Source organism: Pyrgilauda ruficollis, unplaced genomic scaffold (genome assembly GCF_017590135.1).
Source record: "Pyrgilauda ruficollis isolate IOZ18807 unplaced genomic scaffold, ASM1759013v1 scaffold10, whole genome shotgun sequence".
NCBI classification, from domain to species: Eukaryota; Metazoa; Chordata; class Aves; order Passeriformes; family Passeridae; genus Pyrgilauda; species Pyrgilauda ruficollis.
The window spans coordinates 6,844,173-6,867,876 of NW_024508101.1; the positions used below are offsets into that span (position 1 = coordinate 6,844,173).

Here is a 23,704-nt window from a genome sequence, read left to right on the forward strand (position 1 = left end):
CCCCTGCTCAGGGCTGAAGCCCCCTGGGGTGACTGGGAGAGCCTGGGCAGCTGGGCAGCCCTTCCCCAGGGAAGCTGCACATTTTGGCAGCTGCACGTTTTGGCAGCTGTCTCTCTATCATGTCCCACACCATGGCAGGGAGAGGATGGAGAGCTCTGGGAGAGCCTGGGCTGCATTCCCTGGCATTAAACTGGGCTGGGAGTTGCCCCCAGCTGTTAACTGGTCTTGGACCCAGCAGGAGCCAGTCACTCACTCTCCCAAAGCAGGAATGCAGAGCACACAAATCCCTGAGCACAGATGTCATGGAGTGTTTGGAGAGGAGTAAGTTCAGCCAGGTTTGGACACAACTTTATTCCATTTAAAAGGGAGCAGCACAGGGTATCCAGGCACACAGTGGTACCTCTGTGTGTACCCCACTCATGTTTCCATCATATGCTGCCAGGACATTTCTTCCTTACAATCACATATCATTTTGTGGTTTTCACATTGTTGATCTCCTGCAGCAGGTCAGACATTAGAGTGAGACTGACTAACAAGATCATGAAGTCTTCAAAATTAATTTTGTTCTCTGACTCTTCATCCAAGGAAGAAATGATTTCCTGGTATTTTGGTTTGTTTTCTTGGCCCTATGAAAGATTTTAAATGAAAAAAAAAAAAAAGCATGAAGTTCCTTTTTTATTGCATCATTAGAAAAAAAAAAAAAGACATCTACTTATGTAAATATTAATGTATTTTTTATTTTCCAATTCAGGTTGTTATGTCAACATTCATATTACTTTTTCAAAAGGTATCCAAGGAAATTCAAACAGAAATATTATTGCAGTCAGAAAGGAGAACAACCAGTCCTCAAAGTTTCTGTAAGAATCCAGAATACATCTTTATGTCCAAAAGACAACTAATTATGACTGAAAATCTGACAATGATGATGATGATACAGCTGGTAACTGTTAAATAAAAAAGGGAGTCCTATATCTTGATAAAACTGGGAGGAGGAAACAACCAACCAACCCTCTTAAATTTAATATTGAAATATATACAAATACATATTGTGAAAGTTTCAGAAACTGTTGATTTTACAGGCATAACTTTAATACTGCTACTCTTGGATCCTCTTGGGCATTCCTGTTGGAATGGATTATTAAAATTCTGTAACATATCTATTATTTATATTTCCTAATGAAAAAGCCTTGCTAGAGTTCCAGGGTAGTTTCTTAGCTTAATCATTTCCCAACTGTCTCAGGATCCCAAGCTTAATTGCTTCCAGTAATATTTTAAATTCTTTTTCAATAAGGTGCCTAGTTTCTAATTTGGTGCCAGTTTCCCCTCCCTAACCAGTCACGTGATTTTGTTATTTTTGGGAGTAAAGGTATCACCTCTCTCATTTACTTATTTGAGCTCTTTTTCATTAGTGCTATATAGCTTTTCCTACCACTTGATTTTTTTTTTTTTTTTTTTTTAATTTAGGGAGGGGGAAAAAACCTGCAGGAAGTTTACAGCCACAAGTACTGCTGTGATGGTTTTTCACCACATCCATCCAGGTGGGTGAGGGCTTTCTGCCCCTCTCTCCCAGGACCCCCAGCAGTGACTGCAGTGAACCCAGCTCTGCAGCACAGGGCTGGCTCCCAGCAAACCACCAAACACCTCATTAAAAGCCATGAGTTTCTTCTCTTCTCACAAAACCAGCCTTTTGTCATCATCCTAGGGTTTTAATTTGGTTGGGGTTTCTTGTGCAATGGCCCTGTTTTCTTTAAACAAATTCAAGCAGGAATCAGCCGTGGTTTGTTGCTTCCTTTGGCCCTGTGTTAGACACAGGCTCAGCATAAAGCAGCTAAGTCACAGAATGTTTGTACCAAACCCCTGAAGTCTCACTTGGGACTATCACCCATGGACTGATGCTTGCCAAGCTGCAGGAGAGAGCCTGAGCTGCCATTCCTGCACCCAGAGTGCCCAGCCAGGGCTGTCCCAGTGCCACCCACCCAGCAGACCCCCTCACCTGCATGAAATGCCAAAACTGGGATTGCAGTAAGCTCTTGGTTTCAGATTTACTGAGCTTGCTCTCAGGGTCAGCATAGTTGTTATACACCAAAGCTGCTGTAGCAAAAGCCTTTTCAAGGTCTGAGCCTTTTCTTAGAGCTGGAGGGAGGAAAAGTTTATTTAAAAAAAAAAAAAGGCTTTTGAGATACTTTTGAGATATAATTGAAAGGATACTGTTAAAACCATCCTGGGTAGGTGGAAATCTGTGTAGTTTCATTAAAGTTAATGAGACTGAAACTGTTTATACCCACAGAGGATCTGGCCCAGATTTTATTTGGAATGGGCCAGCAACATGCCTCATATCCCATGCAATCACACCCTGAAGGGAGCTTCCCTTCAGAGCTAGGGCTGCGAGACCCATCTGGCCCATCCTGACCCTGGGCACCCAGCAAGGACCTGCCACACCACGGGGACAGGCCATGGTGACCATCTCCTGGATGCATTTGGACTCCCAGAGACCTGCACCAGGGAAAACACGGCTCATTTGGATCCTGGCTGCACAGGAACATCCGTGTCTGAGCATCAGTGCTGCACTCCAGCATTATGGCAAACTTGGGATGGATTCATTCCCCCCTTGTGCATGACTCTGAAAGGCTGCATGCTCCCAAGCCTCTGCTGGCAGAGGTCACACAGGTGATTTATGCTGTGATTTTTTATGAAAGGGCAAGCACAAGAGGAGATGTGACAACACAGGACAGTACAAGGCACAGGGACCCATGAGACCCTCTTGACTTGCATCAGCTGAGGATCTGCACGGCCTCTGCAAGCCCTGTGACACTGCCAGAACTTTCTGCATGTGGGCTGAAGGACCTGAACCCCAAAGGGGCAATGAAGGGCTTCCCTTACCTTTTATTGATGCCAGCTGCTTGGCTATGGGTACACTGGTGGTGAGAAAGCAGAGAGGCACAATTATCACTTGGTAAATTGTGTTGGGTATTGAATTTCTCCATGAATGAGCTTGCTCATTTCTGTTTTATTTAATCACACAGGAACTCAGGGCTTCCCAAGGGACAGTGTCTTTCCTTCACAGTGGAAAGGAAAATGGCCTCTACAAGAAGCACAAGAACATCACACAGCTTCTAATCCCTCACCTAAGTGAGTAGCCTGGAGTTGTTACTAAAGCTGATTATTAATTTTAAGTGAGGGACATTGCAACACACTTCATGTAATTTCTCCATGAACATGAAAAAGGTCCCAGAGATTTCTCAATTTTATACCTATTCCCAGGAAAGTAGAGAGGGGTCTGCCATCCCCCCCTCACCAATGCTCTCAGCTTGGAGCAGGCACATAGCTTTTATTTCCAGCAGGACTGACATTTGTGAGGATCACCCCCCTGCTTTCCATCAAAACCTGCTTACCTTGTGCTGAATTGCTGGAAACTAATTACAGAGCATGTGATGGAGACAAACACACCCAGATAATGAGCTCCAACAGAAACGGCAGATCACCCAGATGCCACAACAAAGCCATGACTTACCCCTTGGGCATGCCTGCAGCAGCTGGAGGGCCTTTTTTGGTGGAAGCAGGAGCTGCCTGACTGACCGAGTACTGCTTCATACTGGGAACACTCGCTCTGCAGCCACACATCTCCAGGCCAGGCTGTTTGTGATCTCCAGGCAACGGGGTAACAGCGAGCAGGTGGATGGAAGCTCTGCCCCGCGGAAGCAGCCTGCTTGTGGCCATGCCTATCAATAATGCAAACACTGCCTGGGGATCCTGGAGCCAGAGAAATACACCGGGCTACAGCAGCCCCTGGAAGGCACTGCTGGGCTGGCAAGTAGTGGGGTTTGTACTTTACAGGGGAATTTGACAGAAGCAAACCCAACTCGTAATGGAACCTGGATCCTCTTACACCTGTGGGGATGTAACTTTGCATCAGGAACACTTTGACACTGCATCCATTCATCTATACAAATTATAATTTTAATGAGAAACTTTCCCAGTGTGGGATAATGTAAAGAGAGTTATTCCTGCAGCCAGAGTCGGAATCCAAGCATTTCCTAGTTCCTGATCCAGCATTTATCCTCGGTGAGCACTCCTGCTCCAATATTTATTCTATTTCCCCGTCACAGTGCAAAGAGACCTGCTCTGCCTCCAAACCACTTCCATAGCAGCACCCAGCAGGAGCCTGGGCTGTGGTTCCCACCCGAACAGGGAGCGCTGCTTCCCAAAGCAGCTCGGAGCCATATGGCAGAGCAGTCGCACATTAGTGGAACTGGAAGGGCTCCAATGAACTTTGTTATTTATTGGCATGGATATTGCTATTAGAAAACACAGCTTGTCACACTGCCTATCTCCATGCACGGGCTCCTCTCTGCGGATCCTTTGCCTAGAGGTGTCTAGACAGGATAACTTCAAGTTAAAAGACAAAGCAGCCACTTTAATTCCAGGGTGGTCTGTTAATAGGTGGTGACTTCAACCACCTCATCCACCTCATCGCTGCTGGTGAAAGGATACAATACTGATGTTAAAACTGTCCATGATGAGACTTTATGTAACGGGACACACAAAGGAGACTGCAACAGATGGCCTAGAGAATTAAAATGTTTTCCTCATTTAGCAGAAGCTAAATTACTGAAGGCTAATGAATAAGGATGTTCACCACCTTACCGTTCCTGGATTTTAATTATCTTAAAAAGCATGGGAAAAGAGAACCTTTAATTTTCCATCTAAGAGTGTCATTACTCAAACAATTCATAGCCTTTTTCTGAGAGGTTTAAGCTGTCTTAGATCTCTAGTGCATTCTTTAGGACTGGCTCATGAATAAAACAGAGCCTGTAATTGCAATGACGAAGCCAAAACACATATAATCAATGCTCATTATTCCATCAATTAACACACTAAAATTAAACAAGAATTCAGGCTTAGTAATCTGCCATCAGCTAAAAAAAAAAAAAAAAAAAGGAGAGTCTTGATATCACGTTGAAGTGATAATTCCCTTTTACATCTGTTGAACCATACAACGAGGCATGAAAAGCGTTACATCCCATTTAATATGTGGAATGGGGATGTTTGGTCTTAGCGTCCAAGGTAAAAAATGAGAGTGAGAAACAGACTCAGTTGCCTGTTTATCACTGGCAGGCAGTACTGCGAGCGGGCTGGCAAACCCAGCCCTCTGTGTTTTGGGATCTTTCCACTGTAGATCAGATTTCAGCTCACAGTTGTTTTAATCGCACCGACTTTTGAGAGCCTGAGCTCTAGAACAGGTGATTTGCTTTGCTGGGGTAGTAGCAAGTTCAGACAAACCTGGGGTTCATTATCTCTCTAGGATACACTAATTAACGTGTACAGGAGCGTTTGTGCCTGACAGATGAAGGGTAGCATGAGGATAACCCTTGCCTTTGCAGATGATCATCTTTGAAGATTGAGATTTTGGCTGCGTGTGTTGCTCGAGTATTCTGGTCAGCAAGGTGTGTGTGGAGCCAGGCCATCTGCTCTGTAGCTATTTTGGTGCACACTATTTATGTTTGAAATATCCAGGTGCCTTTATTGGTCAATTTTTAGCATGTTTCACACGTTAACAATCCTGTCTGCGCAAAATACGCAACCTGCCACTTCAAACTGCAAAATCTTTACAGGCAGTTCACTTAAAATAATTGACACTGGAAAAAGCCAGAGCCTCTGCTTCAGTTTTGGTATTTTCCTGGAGTTTTCCTCTCCTTTTTTAAGGAAATGCTTTTTGCATTTCAGGAAGTTGATGTTGTGAAACAGCGTGTGTGTGACAGAGCCACGACTCCCTTAGAGATGGCCCTGGGCAGGGCAGGGGAGGGCTGGATCCCAGGGACACAGGCAGGAGGGAATACCTGAAACAGGAGACACACTCACACCTCCTGGCCTCTCAGGCTGCATTTCACCAGCAAACCCTTCAGCAGCCGCAGGAGAACAGCTGCTAACTTGCAGCCAAGCAGGTGATAGCTTGAATTCTTCACCCAGAGAAGCTGTGGCTGTCCCATCCCTGGAAGTGTCCAAGGCCAGGTTGGACAGGGCTTGGAGCAACCTGGGATAGTGGAAGGGCATGGGAGGGAGGGGAGATGGATCCAGATGATCTTTAATCCTGAAAATACTATTGCCAAGTAATTTTCCCTCTGAGAAATGTTTTATTATCGGACATTTAGACTTCAGAAAGGCAGCTATATTCTTAAAAACCTAGAATCTCATTAATGGGGGGCACAACAATAAAAATGTAAGAACAGGAACTAAATGCAACAAACAGGATGCCTTCCCACTGAACTATTAGAATTTCATATTGAAATGCTAAGGTCTTCATAATAAGGATAGATGTAATTGACAAATGATGGGATAATCAGCACCAGATATATTAATAGCAAAATACAAACGATTGCTGATGTTAGAGAATTCCAAAAGGAAAAGCTCCTGGGTTGAGAAGAAGTAGGGAATAAAAAGAAATCCTAAAAAAAGAATATTGAAGTTAGGGAGAGCACGAGCTAAGTAGACCATCTATTCACATACATAAGGAATTTTGACTCAAATCTATCTTAAAACTAGTGGACAAAGGACTAAATGCTTGTGACATGATATGGCATAATGAGAAGAACTTTTTCAGAAAAGGATTAAATAATACAGTGGCAGTTTTTACTCAGTGGTTCTTAATCTGTCTGTTATATTAACAGTAAAACTCTGCAGATATTGTCAGGAGTAGACTACAGGGAGGTGCAATACATGTTGATGCCACTGCCTCTTATATCAGCACATCACAGTTTCAGCCAAGATTGATTTAGGGCTACAGCCTGGATTGCTCTTTCAATTTGAGAGCATATAAAGATTAGAAATAATCAGCTTAATCAGATCAGGCAATTGCAACATGAATTCATGCAACAAGACCACAAACTTTCTCCAAGTCTTAGCCATCACTGAGGCTCTGTTATGTGCAGCTCAACGGCCACTCTGAAGGAGATTTGGTCATCAGGAAAAATATCACACACAAAAACCCCAACCCCATCCAGCCAGGGCAGAGCCCTGTGGGCTGTGTTTGCATCTGAACTCATCCTTGTCTCCTTGATGGGGTGGGCATGAAGTGCAGCAGGCTGCAGAGCCAGTGGTGCCCAGAATTACCCTCCCTGCCCTCTTCAGCACCTTCCCATGGAGGGCATTGATGCTCCAGCTCTGCAAAGTGAATCCCCTCCCCAGCCAAGAGCAATGGGGCAAACCCCAAACCAGCAGGTGAATGTGCCCCTTCTTTGGCCTCAGAGGCACCTGGAGAGAAAGTCCTGTGCTCCCTCCTCCCCAGATGGACCTGCCTCTCCCCCATAGCTTCACACTTGAAAATGCAAACATGCTCCTAACTTGGGCAGCTGAGAAATGGGCTATAAAGAGAAACACATGGGAAAACAGGAGGGACAGCACAAAGATCAAGGAACATGTTTTTTCTCTCCCAGGCTGACCTAGTTATTTAACTAACTGGCAGAGATACTCTAATGATGAAGCGGGGAAGCAACGAGGCTGCCAGCAGCAGTTTCACAAAGGATGCTCAAGTTTACTTCACTATTTGTCTTAAATCCAGGTAATATCAAATACAGTCTTTTTCATAAGTTGCTGGACCCTTGGCTATGCAGTCACCATCCCCAGCTGAAATAAACTTTCAATTTCTTAGCAACTGCAAAAGGATGTGATAAAACTCAAATCTACAGGAAGACAGGAAACATTCAAATACATTTTCCTACATAACACAGACAAGTGCATGCATCATTTTTGTTTTCACTTTTGCTGCTGCCATACTTTATCAATCTGAGAAGCTATAGACAAAGAATTTTTCCTCCCTCCTAATTCAGAGTGAAGATTACAGTTCCCAAAGGGTGACAACTGGCTAAACTGTTCTGTACAGCAGCAAGGAGCTGAGGTATCTGTAAAGATCTGGCCAGTTAGGTAAAGCAAGGGCAAGCCTTCCATGAAAATATGTGCCTCTTACACAACTTTTTGTTAACTCTTCCACCAGTTCTGCCCTTCATGAGAAAAATCTTAGACCTGGAGTTACACAAATAGTATCCAAAATATGACATAAGCTTAATTCTGTTCTAAGCCTTGTATCAGAAACTGCCCTTTCTCCAGGGGTGTGAATTCCAGAAAGCTGCAGTCCTTGCTCACATGGTTACAGAAGAATTTCATCTGGTCTGAAATGCAGGAATAAGCCAAAACAAATCTCATTTCCATCCCTCAGCTTTGGATAGAAAAGTTTAGGAATGGGACCCTGCTGATTTGTGTGGAAAAGTTCATGAAGAGAAAGCTAGTTGACACAAAAACTGTTTCTAGTGCAGAAGCTTAGATACGGGAGTTTGGGATATTCCTCATCAACTAATAGAAAGAGAATTTAAAAGAACAATAACAACAACAGAAAGAAAGAGTAGAAGCAGGAATATGTGGGAGAGGGTATGAAGAGCACACATCCCATCACACCCCTTGCCACACACACAAATTTCACTTTCTCCTGACTTGCCAGTATCTAACATTTTTCCAAACGTAAAAGAAGAAAACCAACCAAACAAACAAAAAACCACCTCCCCCAACAAACAACCCCAAAAACCTAAAAAATAATGCAAATCAAAAAACCCCAAACAAATTAACCAAGAGCCAAAATAACATTTTTTTGTTAACCCAGAAAATTGTATTTTGCCCTCATTTGGAATAGGAGAACCTTTAGATATTCCAGTTTCTTTTCTCTACAACTCACACATAGCTTTTCAGCAACTCTCAGAACTGGGATGGTTAGAACAATGCTGGGCTAGTCCTACTGACAGTGGAAAGAGAGGTAAAGAGGCAGGCAGGTATTAAACTGCACACTTTTAATTTTTTAAAAAAATTGTGATACTGACCTTTAATGACAGGTGTCTGCAGAAGTGTTGTACTCCACTGTACATTAAAACAATCCCCATAAAAGTGTTGGAAAACAGTAAGAATGTGACCAATAAGGTCAGGCACAGGAATAGTTATTTTTCTTTAATAGTTATCTTCATTATTTGGCAGTGACATTTCAATATTAACATACTCTGAAAACATGCATTGTATGCAATAACTTTATTAGGGTCAAATAGATATCACAATATAGATTCATCCACTGAGTAGCCATAAATTGGTTACAACAATCATAGAAGAGACTAAGCTGTTTTAAGCTAAGATGCTTTCAACATTACAGCTCATACAATAAGATTATATACTGATACACTTTGATCTAGAAATGCAGATGATCAGTTTTGATTAGTACATTGTGCTTCAGGCTTTCATTTGTGTCAATGCATCCCATATGTCCTAGTGAGGGAGGGTTCAATTTCCCAGGGAGGAATCCAAACAGGCTACAAGTCTGGCTCTGGCTCTTTCAGGACGAGCTCCTCTGAGCCTGGGTTATTTGGTCAATCCAGTTACATTCTCCATTAGCACCAAGCTAGCGCTCAGAGCAGCAACCTAACAGAGGGATATCTAACAATCTTCAAACAGCACGGACAGAAAGGTTTTCTTCTCATAAAAGGGCATAAAGGAATATTTATGCTTTGTAAGGTCACAACAATACGTGCGGTTTTCATGTTGCTGTATCAAGCAACAGGGCGTTTCCACATGATTTTGTATACTGATATCTGCACCTCTGTTATCTTAGTTAAATAAATACCTTTGTAAACATATAACACAGTTACTTGGTCCTTATTCTCCACATCTCACGTTAAAAGATTCACAAAACATCCATAGAAATAGTGATTTATAGAAGGAATACTTAGCTGAGTTAAATGGAATAAACATTGGTCAGGTACCATATATACTACTGAATGCCATGTCAAGGAAAAACAGTTTAGTTACAAAGCATTCAGAACTTGGGTAAGCCATATATTCAACTCTGCAAAATATATAAAAGATGCATACTTCGTTTAAACAGACATTTAACAAAATGTAGTGGCAGAAGTCGAGAAGTTCCATTTACACAGTCCAGACATTTGGTAGTATGAAACTGCTTATCCATGCACTAAATTACTGATGGATGACCCAGTTAACTGAAATAATAGTAAAATCTTCTGAAACAAAAAGGTATAACCAAAACAAACTCTGAAGAGTCACAGACAGGCAGTTCTGAAAATTTAGGTGCAATGTTACATGCATGGATATACAGAATAATCTGTAGAAATCATAGTAAAACACTTCCGTTTTTCACCAAAATGCAGAAGGAAATTCAATTATATTATGCATATTAAATACTACTGACTTGAGGCTACAAAAAGCTTCTACCATCTTAACACATACAAAACTACCATAAAGTTATCTCTACAGTACGTACTACAACAGCAACTCCAGGTCACCGGCGAGGAGCACATCCCCTGTGTCTAGTCAGGCTAGTCAGGGAAAGAAAGGCCAACTCCAGCCCACTGGTCACCTCCCATCTGCCAAAGGAGGTGGGCTTAGACCTTCAATGGACATTAAACACCATGTTGTAGTATTAATTTATGTAGAACCCTTAAAAACCTGGTGCCACTGAAACTTGAGACCTGTTAAACTCTCTACTTGTGAGGGATGCAAGAGCTTGCACTGCGTGAACCCTAAATTTGATTAGCGAAGGAGGTTGGCCCGCTCTGCCCATAGCTCTGGGACTGGCCATATTCACCCACCTGGCCATAGGAGCCTGGCTGGTTGTAGCCACCAGCTGGCCCATAGCTGTCTTGGTTGTAGCCACCTTGGTTGTAGCCACCGGGCTGCTTCTCCATGGTGTCCGCAGGGTGCCGCTGGCCCGAGGAATGCCAGCCCGTCTCCTTAAACACAAACCAAATGTTGCCTGCCCAGAGGATAAAGTTCAAGTAGCCAAAGACCTGGTGGGAAGAAGAGGAGCTCGTCACCAGCAGCCACAGTCCCACAGCTCAACCTAATGTTATGGACCCCACAAGATCCCGGGGGAAGGCAAAGCTGCTCCCAACCCCTCCTTCCCAAGGACAAGAGGAAACGGCCTCAAGTTGTGCAAGAGGAGGCTCAGATTGGTTATTAGGAAAAATCTCTTCACTGAAACTATTGTCAAGCACTGGAAGAGGCTGCCCAGGGAAGTGGTGGGGTCACCATCTGTGGGATAAGTGTAGATGTGGCACTAGGGGATATGGTTAGTGCTGGACTTGGCAGTGCTGGCTTAGTGGTTGGACTCCATAATCTTAGAGATCTTTTCCCAACCTAAATGATTCTCTGATTCTCCCAAAACCCACTGGAAAATTTTCTCAGCTTTAGAGCAAATTCACAAATTCACCTCACTTAGCTGTAGCTCACAAGGTGTCTGCTTTGCTTTTTGTTTTCAAAATAAAGGTCGAGTTTTTTTAGAGCAAAATTTTTTTTTGTTTGAAAACATAATCTAGTTTAAAGAAATTGTGGAAAGATAAAATTGAAAGAAACTAATTAAAAAGAGAGCTCTTAATTGGCCAGGTGGCCTAGAGGGATTTTTTGTGTTTATTTTTTTTTATCGTGCTGAATTCCAATTTTATGGGTTTTTTTGAGGATTTTTAGAAGAATCTGTAAGGCACAAACATTACCTTCTAAAGGAGCACACAGACCCCTTTGCAGAAGAGTTGCAGTGAGCAACTTAAAAGCAGAGGGGCAACCAATGCACTTGGACAGCCACTTTGCCTTTTCCCCATCCCAACCCTGCACACTCACCCTGCTGCTGCTCCATGGCTGAGCTGCTGTGAGTCACAGCCTGCCTTTCCCTGCAGCAAGACTGCACTTCCAATTAAATCATGTCAGCTAACTGGTTTACACCAGTCAATTTAGGTCAATACACGGGTAAAAGATGAAAATACATTGCAAGGTAAGGGTGAACAGCAGCAATCAAAGTCACTTACAACCGAAGTGTTGAGGCTTGACATAACAGGGCTGCGAACAGGCAAGCATTTGTTGGACTGCTGTTTGCAGGCAGACATCAGCAGCAGCACTTCATCAGGGTCAGTTGCAACCTTTACATCTGACAGTCCTTTAGCCCAAGCAGATGAGCTCACTAGCCACAAGAATGAGAAGACCACTGTCACAATGAAATCCTAAAAGACAAATTAGTTAGAAGCATTATACTGGTGTGTCCATTGGAAAGGAAGAAACATTAAAAATCACTAGAAAACTGAAAGCTTGAATGAGAGTAGAGAAATACCAAGAGCTTGTAGAAGGTTGTGTTACTGTTGTCACCCACAGAGCTAATTTTCAGAAGTGCCTGACACACCTAATGGGGCAGAGCCCCTTGGCTGACATTTGCACCTTTGGACTTGAGACAAGATTCCCACAAACACATGGCTGGTACCCTGGATGCTGAGCTGTCTTGAGAAAGTGGCTGTTCACAGCACCAGGCTGATGCATTGGGACGAATTACAAAATACACATGCCTGTAAGGAAGCTGGGCTCTCCTGAGGGCTGGGTCTTGCCCTGGGTACTCCTACAGATAGTTGGGGTGAGTTTCCAATAGGAAGTGTTTCTGTCTTAGGGAAAACCTGAAATTGGCTAATCCTCAGGTACCAGATGAGGAGTTTTCTCACCAGCCACAGGTAAGGCCAAATGTCCCTGCTGTATAAGCCATGCAGCCACTAATTACCATGAGTGAGCAAGTAAACAGCAAGACTTGCCAAGCAGAGATTCCTCCCTGGCCTGGTAAACCACTGGTTCCTAATTCCCATCCACGTGAAAAGAGGGGAGAAGGTGGGGTGGTCCCTCCAGGTTCCAGTAGCTCTGCTCTGATCCACTCTGCTCACTTTCCCCTTGAAAGACTCTCGGGAGCATGCACAGGCATAAACTTCTCCTTGTCTTAGCCAGAACAAGTGGCCAAGTGACACTGTTGTTGTGTGGGTTTGGGGGGAAAGGAGGGAGGAGGTGTGATTTTTCAAGCTTTCTTGTGTCTTGCTAAAACAGAAGAGCCTTTCTGCTGTCATATTTCATCCCATCTGTCAGCCCACAACAGATGGCAGAGGTGCCAAAGTCTAACATACCACTAACTGCATCGCTGCGTCTTGATATCCCACCTCCCAAGGGGCTGCTTCCCCTTCCCCCTTGCAAAATAAAGGTGTGCATGGAAGGGAGGGAAATCACTCATTAAGAACCCAGTGTTTCAGGTTGCTTCTCAAAGAAATAAGCAATCCCTAGGAAACACCATTCTCATCCACAAGCACACCTGACATTTGGGGCAGGAGCTCTCTGTGGCACCGCAGGGGTGGAGGGCGCGAGCCCCACCACGACGGACGAGGCACCAGCCGATAAAGGGAGCCATGAACAAAGGATGTCTCCACTGACGCAGATGGGATTAAATTAACTGTGCTTGGATGCTTTCCCAAAGGATACATCCTTCTCTTTTAACAATTTGTTTTCTGCAGGCCTGTGTCTGCCACTGAGCTCTGAGCTCCTCTGACCTCCTTCATGCTGCTCAAATGGGCTCTCTTGAAGAGCGTGAAGCCCAGGAGCTGACAACTCCCTTAACACCCAAAGAGACTCCGTGTGGGCAGAGGCATATAGCCCAGAGTAATTCTTCTTCTCAGGGAGATTTCCAGCAGAAGAGATTATTGTATCTCATATGTCTTAGCAGAAAGAGATTCCTAGAGGCAATGGCTCAATTGCAAACATTCCCTAAAAATTCCAGCTGGTAGAAACACGAGATGTCTGCTGAGCTGTGGATGATGGTGGGAGATGCTCTTTATTTGCTGTGAGGTTTGACATGCTATCAACCCAGATGCCAAGCCCCCATGCAGTTTTGGACTGACACAAGAGATGGGGACACAGCAAAGTTTTGGGGAATATATTTTCCAAATGCCAAGCAACCCTCTCTCAATGCCACCACACTTGAAGCAAACTAAACCCAGCTCTGTAATCAGTGCACTGGCAGTGTCAATGAAAGAAATGCATAACAGCAGGTAGAAATTTGATGCAAACAGAGACAAACTGACTAAAACTAATGCAACACAGGAGATCAAACTTGCTAAAAAGAGAGAAATTTTAAAAGCGAGCAAAGTTCTTGAAGCAGGTGACAGCAGCAGGGTACAGACCTGCTGTTGAGCTTACAGGCCCTGAGCCCGTGTTGGAGAGGCTCAAATTGCACAAATTATTGCATCTGCATGAGCACCTCAGTCTGACTGCTGGTATAGCCCATGTCCTGTGCTGCAAGTCCTTCCAGAAGATCTCATGGCACTGTGCAGTTGAGGGGATGGCCCTAAGGGCATTAAGTATTTCATGTTACTTCTCAGGTCTTGTCTTTCCCATCACACCCCATGCTCCATCCTTCTCCTGACTTCCTCTGCTTCCCTGTGCCGGGGTGTTCACAAAGTCTAAAACCCTGCCCTCTGTGCTACAAACTCCCCTATTTCAGAGCAGGTCAGAGCCTTGGGGAAAGGGTTCTTGCTCCTGGGGTATCAGGATCAGCTCTTGTACAGAGGAGCTCCCAAAAAACTGTAAAGTCTGGCTGGGAGCAAGAAACACACTGAAGCAGAGATGAGAGATGGCACGGTGGGACTCAAAGAGGAAACCATGCAGCCTGGCCAAGGAGACAGGACAGAATGGCTAATGGAACACTGGGATTTTTTCAGTAGGTGATCTCATCAGGGCTACATGGCCAGACTCAGGCTCTCAGAGGACTTTTTCTGCCTCCTCTGTACTATGCAAGGAGCAAAATGTATAATTCTACGACTAGAGTGAACTTGCATCTTCCTATTTATGTTGAATCTTTGCGAACCTTCAGCTTTGGCTGGAACTTGATCCTCTCTTGTTTTCAAGTGGGTTTGCATTTCTGGCTGAACATTTTCACAGCTCTGGGTGGAACAGAGTTACAAGATAATGACATGCTGAAAATAAAAGTGAATTTCAAGCTAAGCTGTTCTGTGGCTTAATGTCTATCTGGGGAATTTCTCCTTGGTAATTAAGGCCAGAGTGCCTGCATACTAAAACATACTAAAACAAATCTTGCATTTCAATGTTTAATATCCCTATAACATGGGTGAATCTTTTTTTCCTTTGGAACAAAGTAATTTTTTGTAGTTGCTCTCTTAAAATGATGTCCAGATCTCTTGAGTGTATATTGTACGATTACACTACACTCCTAATTACCAAGTTTCTCTCTCAGATCTCAGCTGTGATACTTTGCTCTGCCTACAGATGCCTTTGGGAAAGAAGGAAAACACGAACATGTAAAGAAAGGAAAAAACCTAAATTTAAAATACTCCGAATATACAAGGAGGGACTTTTTAAGATCCTGAAGTATGTGCAAAAAGAAAAAAAAAATTCTTGCTGCCTTTTTCAAGTTGAAACTTGTTATTACTGAGTTTGCCAAAAATGTCTACTTGGAACAATTTTATATATTACACATTTTAGAATAGAACTGTGAATGCCTTTTCTTTTTATAATAATTGAAATATTTCTCCTTGCTATCAAGCTACTTACTGGTTTTTGCAAAATGTCCTTCTTGGAAAGGGGCAGTCACTTAAGCCTCCTGAGCACAGTTTTGGATTGCCCAGTATCTGGCACAACCACACCCAGCCAAGAGCCTCTGTAGAAGCTGCTCGTTCACTCAGAAAGGGGACGTGTTTCATCTGCTCCAAGCTGGTCAGTGGCTTCATCAGGCCTGCAGGCTGTGACACACATGTCCCTGTGTGCACTCTGTGCCCTGCTCTCCCTCCCAGCCAAGGCTGGCAGGATGGGCTTGGGCTGTCATGGCTGGAAATGCAAAACCTCAGCTCTGGCCTGGCCAGAGCGCTCCTGGCATCCCTCCTCCCTCACAGAGCTGCAGCTGCTGCCTTGTAACTGACTTCCATGCAGGGCTCATGCTACAAAACCTTTCCATTTGTGAAAACCCTCTCACGCATTTACAGCCTCCAAGGGAGCAACTCCTCCAATGCTGAGGTCCACGAACCCTCCTAGTCAGAGCCTGTCTAGCACTGCCAACAGGTTTCATGGCCAGCCACGCAGCAACAGAGGGAGATTTATTTACCCAGCAGAGGCAAACCATTCAGAGGATTTGCTTTCACAGTCACAACCACCCTAAAATTTCAAGAACTACCCCAGCAAGAGCCAGAGCCCTGGTCCCAGCCGGGAAGGCGGCCAACAGCAGATTGCCGCAGGCAGCAAACGCCTTCCCACGGTGGCATTTTAGCTCTTTTTTGGTTTGAACGAGGTCCCACCCCAGATTTTCTGCCGAATGAAGCTTTGAAAGAATTACATGCTTCTTGCAATAGTGTAAGGCCTTGCAAGCTTGCTTCACAGGGAAGTGCAGAGCCTTTTGGGAGACACCAGCATGTACAGCAAGGTCACCCTGGCTTTGCTTTAAAAGGAGATGAAAAGAGCAGGCTGAAACAGCTCTTTGAAATGCAAAGAAATATTCAGGTTCTTCCTAATTTCATTTTTCAACTGTAAAGGATTCAGTCCTTTTTTTTATAGATGGCTCTTTATTCTTTTCCTGTCTATTTTTCAGACAACTGGACACTGGTGAGGAAGCACAACATGTTTAATCAAAGAGGCGTCCAAAGAGCAGACCTGGGTGTACTTAACTCACTCGATCTGCAACACATGTAAGGAACCAAATGCCTTTCTGCATAATGTGATTATTCATGGGACTCCAGATGCAAAGGAAAGATCTCATCTTCTTATGCACCATAAGAATGAGATCAGCAAGTAATCACTATAAAAATGAAATACCTCTTTTCAAGGCTATGTTAGTTACCTTTCTTGGATGAAAAATGGTGGTTTTATATTAATTTTATATTAATAAAGTGATTTACATTTATATTTGTGGTTCCTCATGGCCAAGCTATAACTTCCCAGAGACAAACCTGAAGGCACATAGGGTTGTCAGCATGTGGATTTTAAATGGAACACATATGGGGTAAAGAAACCATACAAAAAGTAAGAAGCCTGAGTGATGGGGATTGATATACATTGACTGTGACTATTCTTTCTTTTCTGAGAGACATATGGAAGCATCCTATCCCCTAAAATTTCAGCACAGCTGGGTTGGTTACACTCTGCTTGCAAAAAGCTCCAAATGTACAGACCTGAAGCAGAGCATCAACACAGGGGCCTGGGCTGGCAGCCCCAGGGTGTAGCTCATCTCTGCTCTCATCACAAACCAGCAGTCTCTCCCAGGGTATGTGGTGGTAAACAAGTGGAAACCATCTTTGGTTGGTTTGGTCTGAGAGATGGGATTGTACTGAAAACTGGTGGCATTTTGTACATTGCATTCTTGAAAATCTAAATCACCACCTCCAATTAATTTCTTTTAAAAGTTTCTGGCTCTTGAGCACTAATCAGTCACTTGAGCAGCTGCCTTGCCCTCGTTGTACCACCCAGGTGAGACCCCAGCTCCTCACTGCACACGCGCACCGTGTGGCAGTTCACAATGGAATGAAAATCAGAACTGTGGTTTGCAGAGCTCACAAACACACAGCATGTTTCCATGAGGTACTGAATCCCTGCTAACCTGCTCCTTGTTCCTTCAGAAACTGGGAATCCAAGGTCCTCTCTTAGGTTCATCTATCTGTATGAACCTCCTCAGAGGATCCCTCAGGGAGCCAGCAAGGGAAGCAGAGGCTGTATAGTGCAAGGACTCATCATTCCCTGTGGGAATGGATGAGCAACACAACCAGGGCCCTGTGTGACCAAAACGAAGACTTTTATCCCCAAAACCTGACAGGCAACATTAGCAACAGAAATGGTTTACTGCATAGGGAATAAACACACCCCTGCCATCCAAACAGACAGGGAGCAGTTATCTGCTTCTCCCACTGGAAATATTTCCTTGCTATCATGCCTCACTGCACACTGAATGCTAAAATATTTTTCCACAGTTAAAGTGATGCTTTGCTGAGATCTCAGCACATGCAGTTCATTTCCCTGTATCTGTATAAACAAAGTGAACTTGAAACATTTGTGACTGAAATTTTCCCTGCAAGTTTCTTGTGACTTAACGGTCATTAAATTCCTCATAATCATATCTTCTGCACCCAGTCAGGCTTCTGCAATTTGGTAATGCATTGATGGTGTTCTGACTGCCTGTGCAGGGACCTTTTGAAAAAAAAATTATAAAATTTCAAGTGAAAAGGTTTTTTTCCTCTCTTGACTTCTCCTGTCATACTCATTTTTCAAATCCTGAAAATTTGTCAGGAGAAAAAGGCAGTTCTGAGAGAGTGCTGCTTAAAGGCAGATGTCATCCCAGACTGAGAAAACATGAAGCCAAGAGGAAGTACGAGGCTTAAAACAGGAATGGTTTTAACCATGAAATTGTGATCAGGCACTGCAGCAGAAGCAAGGATGGATGAAACTATCATCTTCAAACTCTTCACTAAGAGAGAAAAACTGGTAGTCTGGACAAGGTGCCTGATGTACTCATCCTGCCTGGTGATGAAACAGAACGAGGGCTGCCCTGCCTCCTGCACCAGCACGTGCTGCACCACAGATTTCTGCAGCACTTTTCTTTGGAAGGAACAATCTCAAGGATGAGACATACTCACACATCTGATCTGATACATGTCAGTTCAGAGCAGCATCTGCCTGGAGCTGGAGGATACATTGCCTGTCTCCTTCACAGAGCATGTGACATCCCTTAGGTGAGCACTGCAGCCCTGAGAAGCTGCTTTTCACTCCAAGTTTTCTTTTTCCTTGAACATTGAATTCCTCCTGGCTACAGCTGCCAGTCTTTTCTCTACCTAGGGCTTTGCACTTTGCCTACAACTCCACTGCACAGAGGGCCTGTCCTCAGCCAGGCTGTGGTGCTGCAATCATTGCACTGGACAGTGTCCAGTGACATCAGCAAGGATGTGCTCCAGGAAGAAAATGTTCTTTTTTTCTAAAAATGCCAAATACAACAGAGCTTGCAGTGCACAGGAGTTGCAGGAGCATTTGCCTGGGGAAGATGGGACTCCTCCTGTCAGGCACAACCTGACCATAACCCTCAGCCATTCCCAGAACCACTCACCAGCAAGAGCTGATGTTGCTGTAGGGCAAACTCAAAAGCATCTTTATATTCTGAAAAAATAAGGACATATAGCCTTGTTTTAAATACTATGAAATTGCAAACAGAGGCTTTGGTAACAGACGCTGGTTAAATTTAACCTGTAGATTCAATTACAATCCATTTCTCAGAACAGATTAAGTCAATGTGATGTTAATGCTATAGCAGATTGTGCCATGTATGCTGTGACAGACCCGACTGCAGAAGCTGTTTCAGGAAAGTCCTGGACAAAGGCAAGTGGTCACATCATGATGTGACATAATAATACCATTGTTTATCTTTCCTTTTTATATTGCTACAGAGGATAATGTGGTTGGTCAAAAGTAAGTATTATTTTCCACAGGAAAATTAAGATGGAAGAATTCTGTAACAAATCCTTTGATGAAACAGTTTGAATGAGTTCTCACTTGATACAAAGAAGAAGAAAGGCACTTTATGTATTTACTCTTTCTGCAGGGACCCCTTTATTTTGCTCATTCTTTGTTTCCTCTGTGAGGAATTTCCTTACATTTCCACACCATTTTCTAGTGTGGTGGTTTGGCACAGCCTGGTTTTTGGCAGCAGGAGAGGACCACAGGGGTGGCTTCTGTGAGAAGCTGCTGGAAGCTTCCACCCTGTCCAACAGAGCCAATCTCTGATGATCTCCTCTTTCCTTTTTTTCCCACCAATGAAGTTCTGCTATCACAGGGCTGAGATCCCAATCCTGCTACCACTCAGCTACTGTTCATTATTTGTGTGACCATCATCACTGTGGGCAGTGGGAGAGAAGCACAGAATTTCACAAGTACATACAGGACTAAACTCCTCCTGCATACAGCCTCCATTACCTTTGGTGTTAAAATATGACATCACCATTAAGACAAAAAGCAGGTGGATGCAGAGATGCTTTGGGCAGCAGGACACCTGGATCTCCCAGACCATGCCAAAACCTCAACGACCAAAAAAACAAGAGGTGGAGACTACACCTGAAAACACTGCAAATGCTGCAAACACTTACAATTAAAGGCCCTCTGTTGTTTTCACGGTACTTGTTCTGGAAGAAGATGTAAACCACAGTGGCAGCCAGCGAGTAGAGGAAGGCGAAGACCGCGATGGTGACGAAGAACTCCGCCGAGGAGGAGAAGTCCCCTATCAAGGCGAGCGTTTCCTTGCGCTTGCCTTCACAAGTGGGAGCCTCAAAATTCACTTGATGCAACCTGGAAAACATCCCATAGAGCAGCAGGTGAAGTACAGAAAATGGAAACTGTTATCTGAATAAAGGTGAATGCATTTTCTGATGCATATTGATCCCTGTAACTGGAAGCTGTGGGCTGTGCTCCCCCCAGAACCCTGCGAGTGCCAAGGTGAGACTGAGCACATGAACACATCTTTTAATCAATCCCAGAGAAAAGTTTATGTTCCAGTGGTTTGGTACAACCCTCCCTATTCTCTCTGGGGTTTTGCCATGGCAACAACTGAAAAAGGATAACACAGGAAACAATTTGATTCTCAAATTCTTACAGTCCAGGCAGCAGAAAACAGGTTTTATCCTCAGTACTAAGCCCATGGGATACCCGTGTTTGGATGTTCACAAATTCCTTGTTTGGTGCAGAACTACCTGTGGCTGTTAGCCCATAGGGCTGCAAGAGCCACACAGTGATTCTACATTAAAGGCTTTTAAAATCAAGCTGCAGCAGAAATACACAACTTGGATCAAAGAAAAAGTCTTTATTCTCTGGTTTAAGCAACCTAAGCCCTAATTTTATATTCATGACTGTTTATCAGTGACTGAGCTAATAGATTTATAGTTCTGTCTGGAAGCTCTTTTTTCTGTAAAAAAGACTTTTTTCTGTAATAATTTTAATTTCTGTTTCAGAAAAAGAAAGAGGATCCATGGAGGGTCATTTTGGCAGGTCCTGTTGCATGGCCCACATTCACATCAGTGGGGACGTGGAGCCCAGTGAGGGATCATGTTGTTCTGCCCTGCACAGGCTGAGTGAAGGGGACGAAGCCAGCAGCAATTAAAGAACTGATGATCTGGTGCTGAGAAAGGATTAGGCCTTCTGGGAGACATTCCTCTGCTCAGGGGCAATTAATGTGTGCAACAGCAAGCCAATGGGAGCTGCAGCCATAACTATATTTGGCTAAATAAAAAGTTAATTCCCCAGATGAAAACAAAGTACCCACAGCAGAAATCACAGAAGATGGATTAATGGACAATGGAGGATTGGATGACTTTTTGCATTTGCTGGTCCTGATTAAATGTACCCAAACGTGTAGGCAAAACATTTTCATCAGTGGTTGATGAATAACACCAGTTATTTGCCTCAGAGATTTTATTCCCTGTCATTGTACTAGTGGTGGGATGAAAACAAAAACCAAATCTGCCCAGATTGCAGAGATGAGCAGTGCCTGAATCACCTTTCCACTGTAAAGCCAGCAAAGCTTGGTGAAATCTGAACATTTAAGAGAGATCCTAATGCCAGTGATCAGTTTCCTGACTTCACTGTCTTTATAGCAGAATTTTCTTCCCCTCCCTGGAGCCCTAAAACACAAGGTGGACAACTACTGCAAGTAGCAGCTCAAACTCCTGTGCATACCAAAGAGGAAATAACTTAGGGAATATTTCTACCAAGATTCAGACTTGGAGTTGCTGCCCACCCCTGCCCCCCTGACTGTCAACACAGCCCAGTCTCATGATCAACAACCACCAGCCTTTACAAAACATGGTAAAACAACTGAGACCATTTTCCTTTTCTATTCTCTGTTTTCCTGAGTGCACCTTAGTTCTGAATCTAAGGCAGAAAAAAAATGTTCATATATTAACACCCCACTTGTACCTTCCCAGCAGTGCTTTTGTGGCCAGACACCTGTCAGGGATACGAGATCACAGAAACCTTCTTCCATCAAGTTATTTTTATTCACTTGCTTTTCCTTTTAGATTTCCTTGGTCTCTAAGAGGATGTGCAGTAATTGGTGCCTCTTGTGGCCACCTCACCTCTGTCAAAACAACCAAGATCTCTGTTGTGCAAAGGGCCCCAAAATAGACCATGATTCAGACCTGGGAAGAGGAGCTGTGACAGCAAAGAGAAGTGAGGGAGCCAAGCCCTGCAGTGGTTAGGGTGGATGCTGACTTTACATGATACATCTGAAAAGTTTCTTTAAGGCAGGGGAGGATCAGTGACAGAAAATCCAGTTTCACTAATCAAAGCCTTTTTGATCTGGAATGGCATCTCCAAGAGAAAACTCTGATTTTTTCCCACTGATGTTGCTGAGTCAGCCTTTCTGGGGGCAGGATGGTTTGGTGATGACTCACAAAACATTAATTGCCTCCGCCTCTCACTTTTGCTACAATTCTACCTGTTCTGTCTCTTACTTCCTCTGATTTACTCTTCTTTCATCTTCTCTTATCTCTCTTTGTTTACACCCCACCTTTTCCTTCAAGTCACCCTTGGCCAGTGTCCTCCTGCTGCTGCTTTTCCAATTTCCAGCACCACCCCTCCATTCCACCTTTGACTCTCCATTTGCTAAACAAAATCAGGAACTCCAAGAGTGACTCTTTGCAATCACACCCCGAGCACTTTGTTAACATTTGTTAGGCTGCATTAACAGGAATGATTTTCACTGATTGATGGGCAATGCAAATAAGGAACATAACAGTAATGAATTTACTTAATTAGGGAAACCTTTCCCTCTGTAAGCTCCTCCAGGGCTTTTTTTTTTTTTTTTTTTTTTTTTTTTTTTTTTTTTTTGCCTTGTATTGCACCGAGTGTTGCTATTAATTCAGAAATAAAGCTCCTGACTTTGGAATGTGACCTTGCATCCCACACTCAGCAGAGCTGCACTAAGGTCATCCTTGCTGCCCATTGTTACCAGCACCATCGCCTTTGTTAACAGCAGCTGCCATGGCCAAGCCATCCAGGTCTGAATTCCCACAAATTCACTTCAGTCTGAAGTAAGTCCAGCAAAGGCAGTCAAGTTTCACTGATGAAGTCACAGTAATTAAGGGCTTCTGAGGTCTCTTCCACCACTTGGCAAACTTTCCATTGCCGTGGGAAATATGATGACAAGACAGCTGTATTGTCTAGCTTGACAACATCAAAAGAGGGCAGGAATGTTTTACAGTGAAAAAGGGGATTTTTACATTGTTCCACAATAGCGAAGAGCAGTTACATTTTCAGATGCTAATTACCCTTGCTCTGAAAAGAATACATGAAGCCAGACACATGGAACAAAGCTACAGCTGTTACATGTGCACGGGAGAGCAAAAGTTGTGCTCTCTCCATGTGAATGTGAAGTTCCCTTTTCTTCCTGAACTTCCTCAGTACAATATTGAAGCCACAGCTTTCTTTTAATCATAGCCCTCCATTTTTTTTGGAGCAGCTTAATTCCCCTGATGATCCTTGAACAAGAAAATAGTCATGAGCCAACTTCCCCAAAGACCTGTCTCACTCCACCAGCAGACACAGAAGAGCCCAAGCAGAAGGGTGAGTGATCTAATATTGTCTGATTCACCCCTTCAACAATGCTCATGGGGCTTAGACTTGAAGCCAACATAACACACAATTAACACAAGAATGGGCTCAAATGTTATTGATGAACCAGCACAGATTTCCTCTCCAGGGCTTTGATCAGTGTGTGGATTAATGAACAACGGATAAAGCTCTGCCTCCAAAAATTCTCAATGGGGGTTAGTGTTTCTCCATTCCTTTAGCAGGATCTAGTGAAAAACAGGCAAAAAAAGGCTCTGTTTTGGCAGGT

The 23,704-nt window shown here is 43.8% G+C and overlaps 2 protein-coding genes across 2 annotated transcripts in view; both read right to left on the reverse strand.

Annotated features, from left to right (window-relative positions):
• Window positions 1–467: 467 nt before the first annotated feature.
• SNTN (sentan, cilia apical structure protein) lies at window positions 468–3,621 on the reverse strand. Its single transcript, XM_041465638.1, has 4 exons — window positions 3,512–3,621; window positions 2,881–2,915; window positions 1,994–2,133; window positions 468–626 (listed from the first exon to the last, which is right to left on the reverse strand). The coding sequence occupies exons 1-4, from the start codon at window positions 3,619–3,621 to the stop codon at window positions 468–470; spliced, it is 444 nt and encodes a 147-aa protein (XP_041321572.1).
• Window positions 3,622–9,048: 5,427 nt separating this feature from the next.
• Window positions 9,049–23,704, reverse strand: part of SYNPR (synaptoporin) — a 102,085-nt gene continuing 87,429 nt past the window's right edge. The window contains exons 4-6 of the mRNA XM_041465687.1: window positions 19,962–20,160; window positions 11,844–12,035; window positions 9,049–10,832 (exon numbers count right to left, since the gene is read on the reverse strand). Of these exons, the coding sequence (XP_041321621.1) occupies window positions 10,566–10,832; window positions 11,844–12,035; window positions 19,962–20,160 (658 nt within the window). The 3' untranslated portion in view covers window positions 9,049–10,565. The remainder of the gene's footprint in view (window positions 10,833–11,843; window positions 12,036–19,961; window positions 20,161–23,704) is intronic.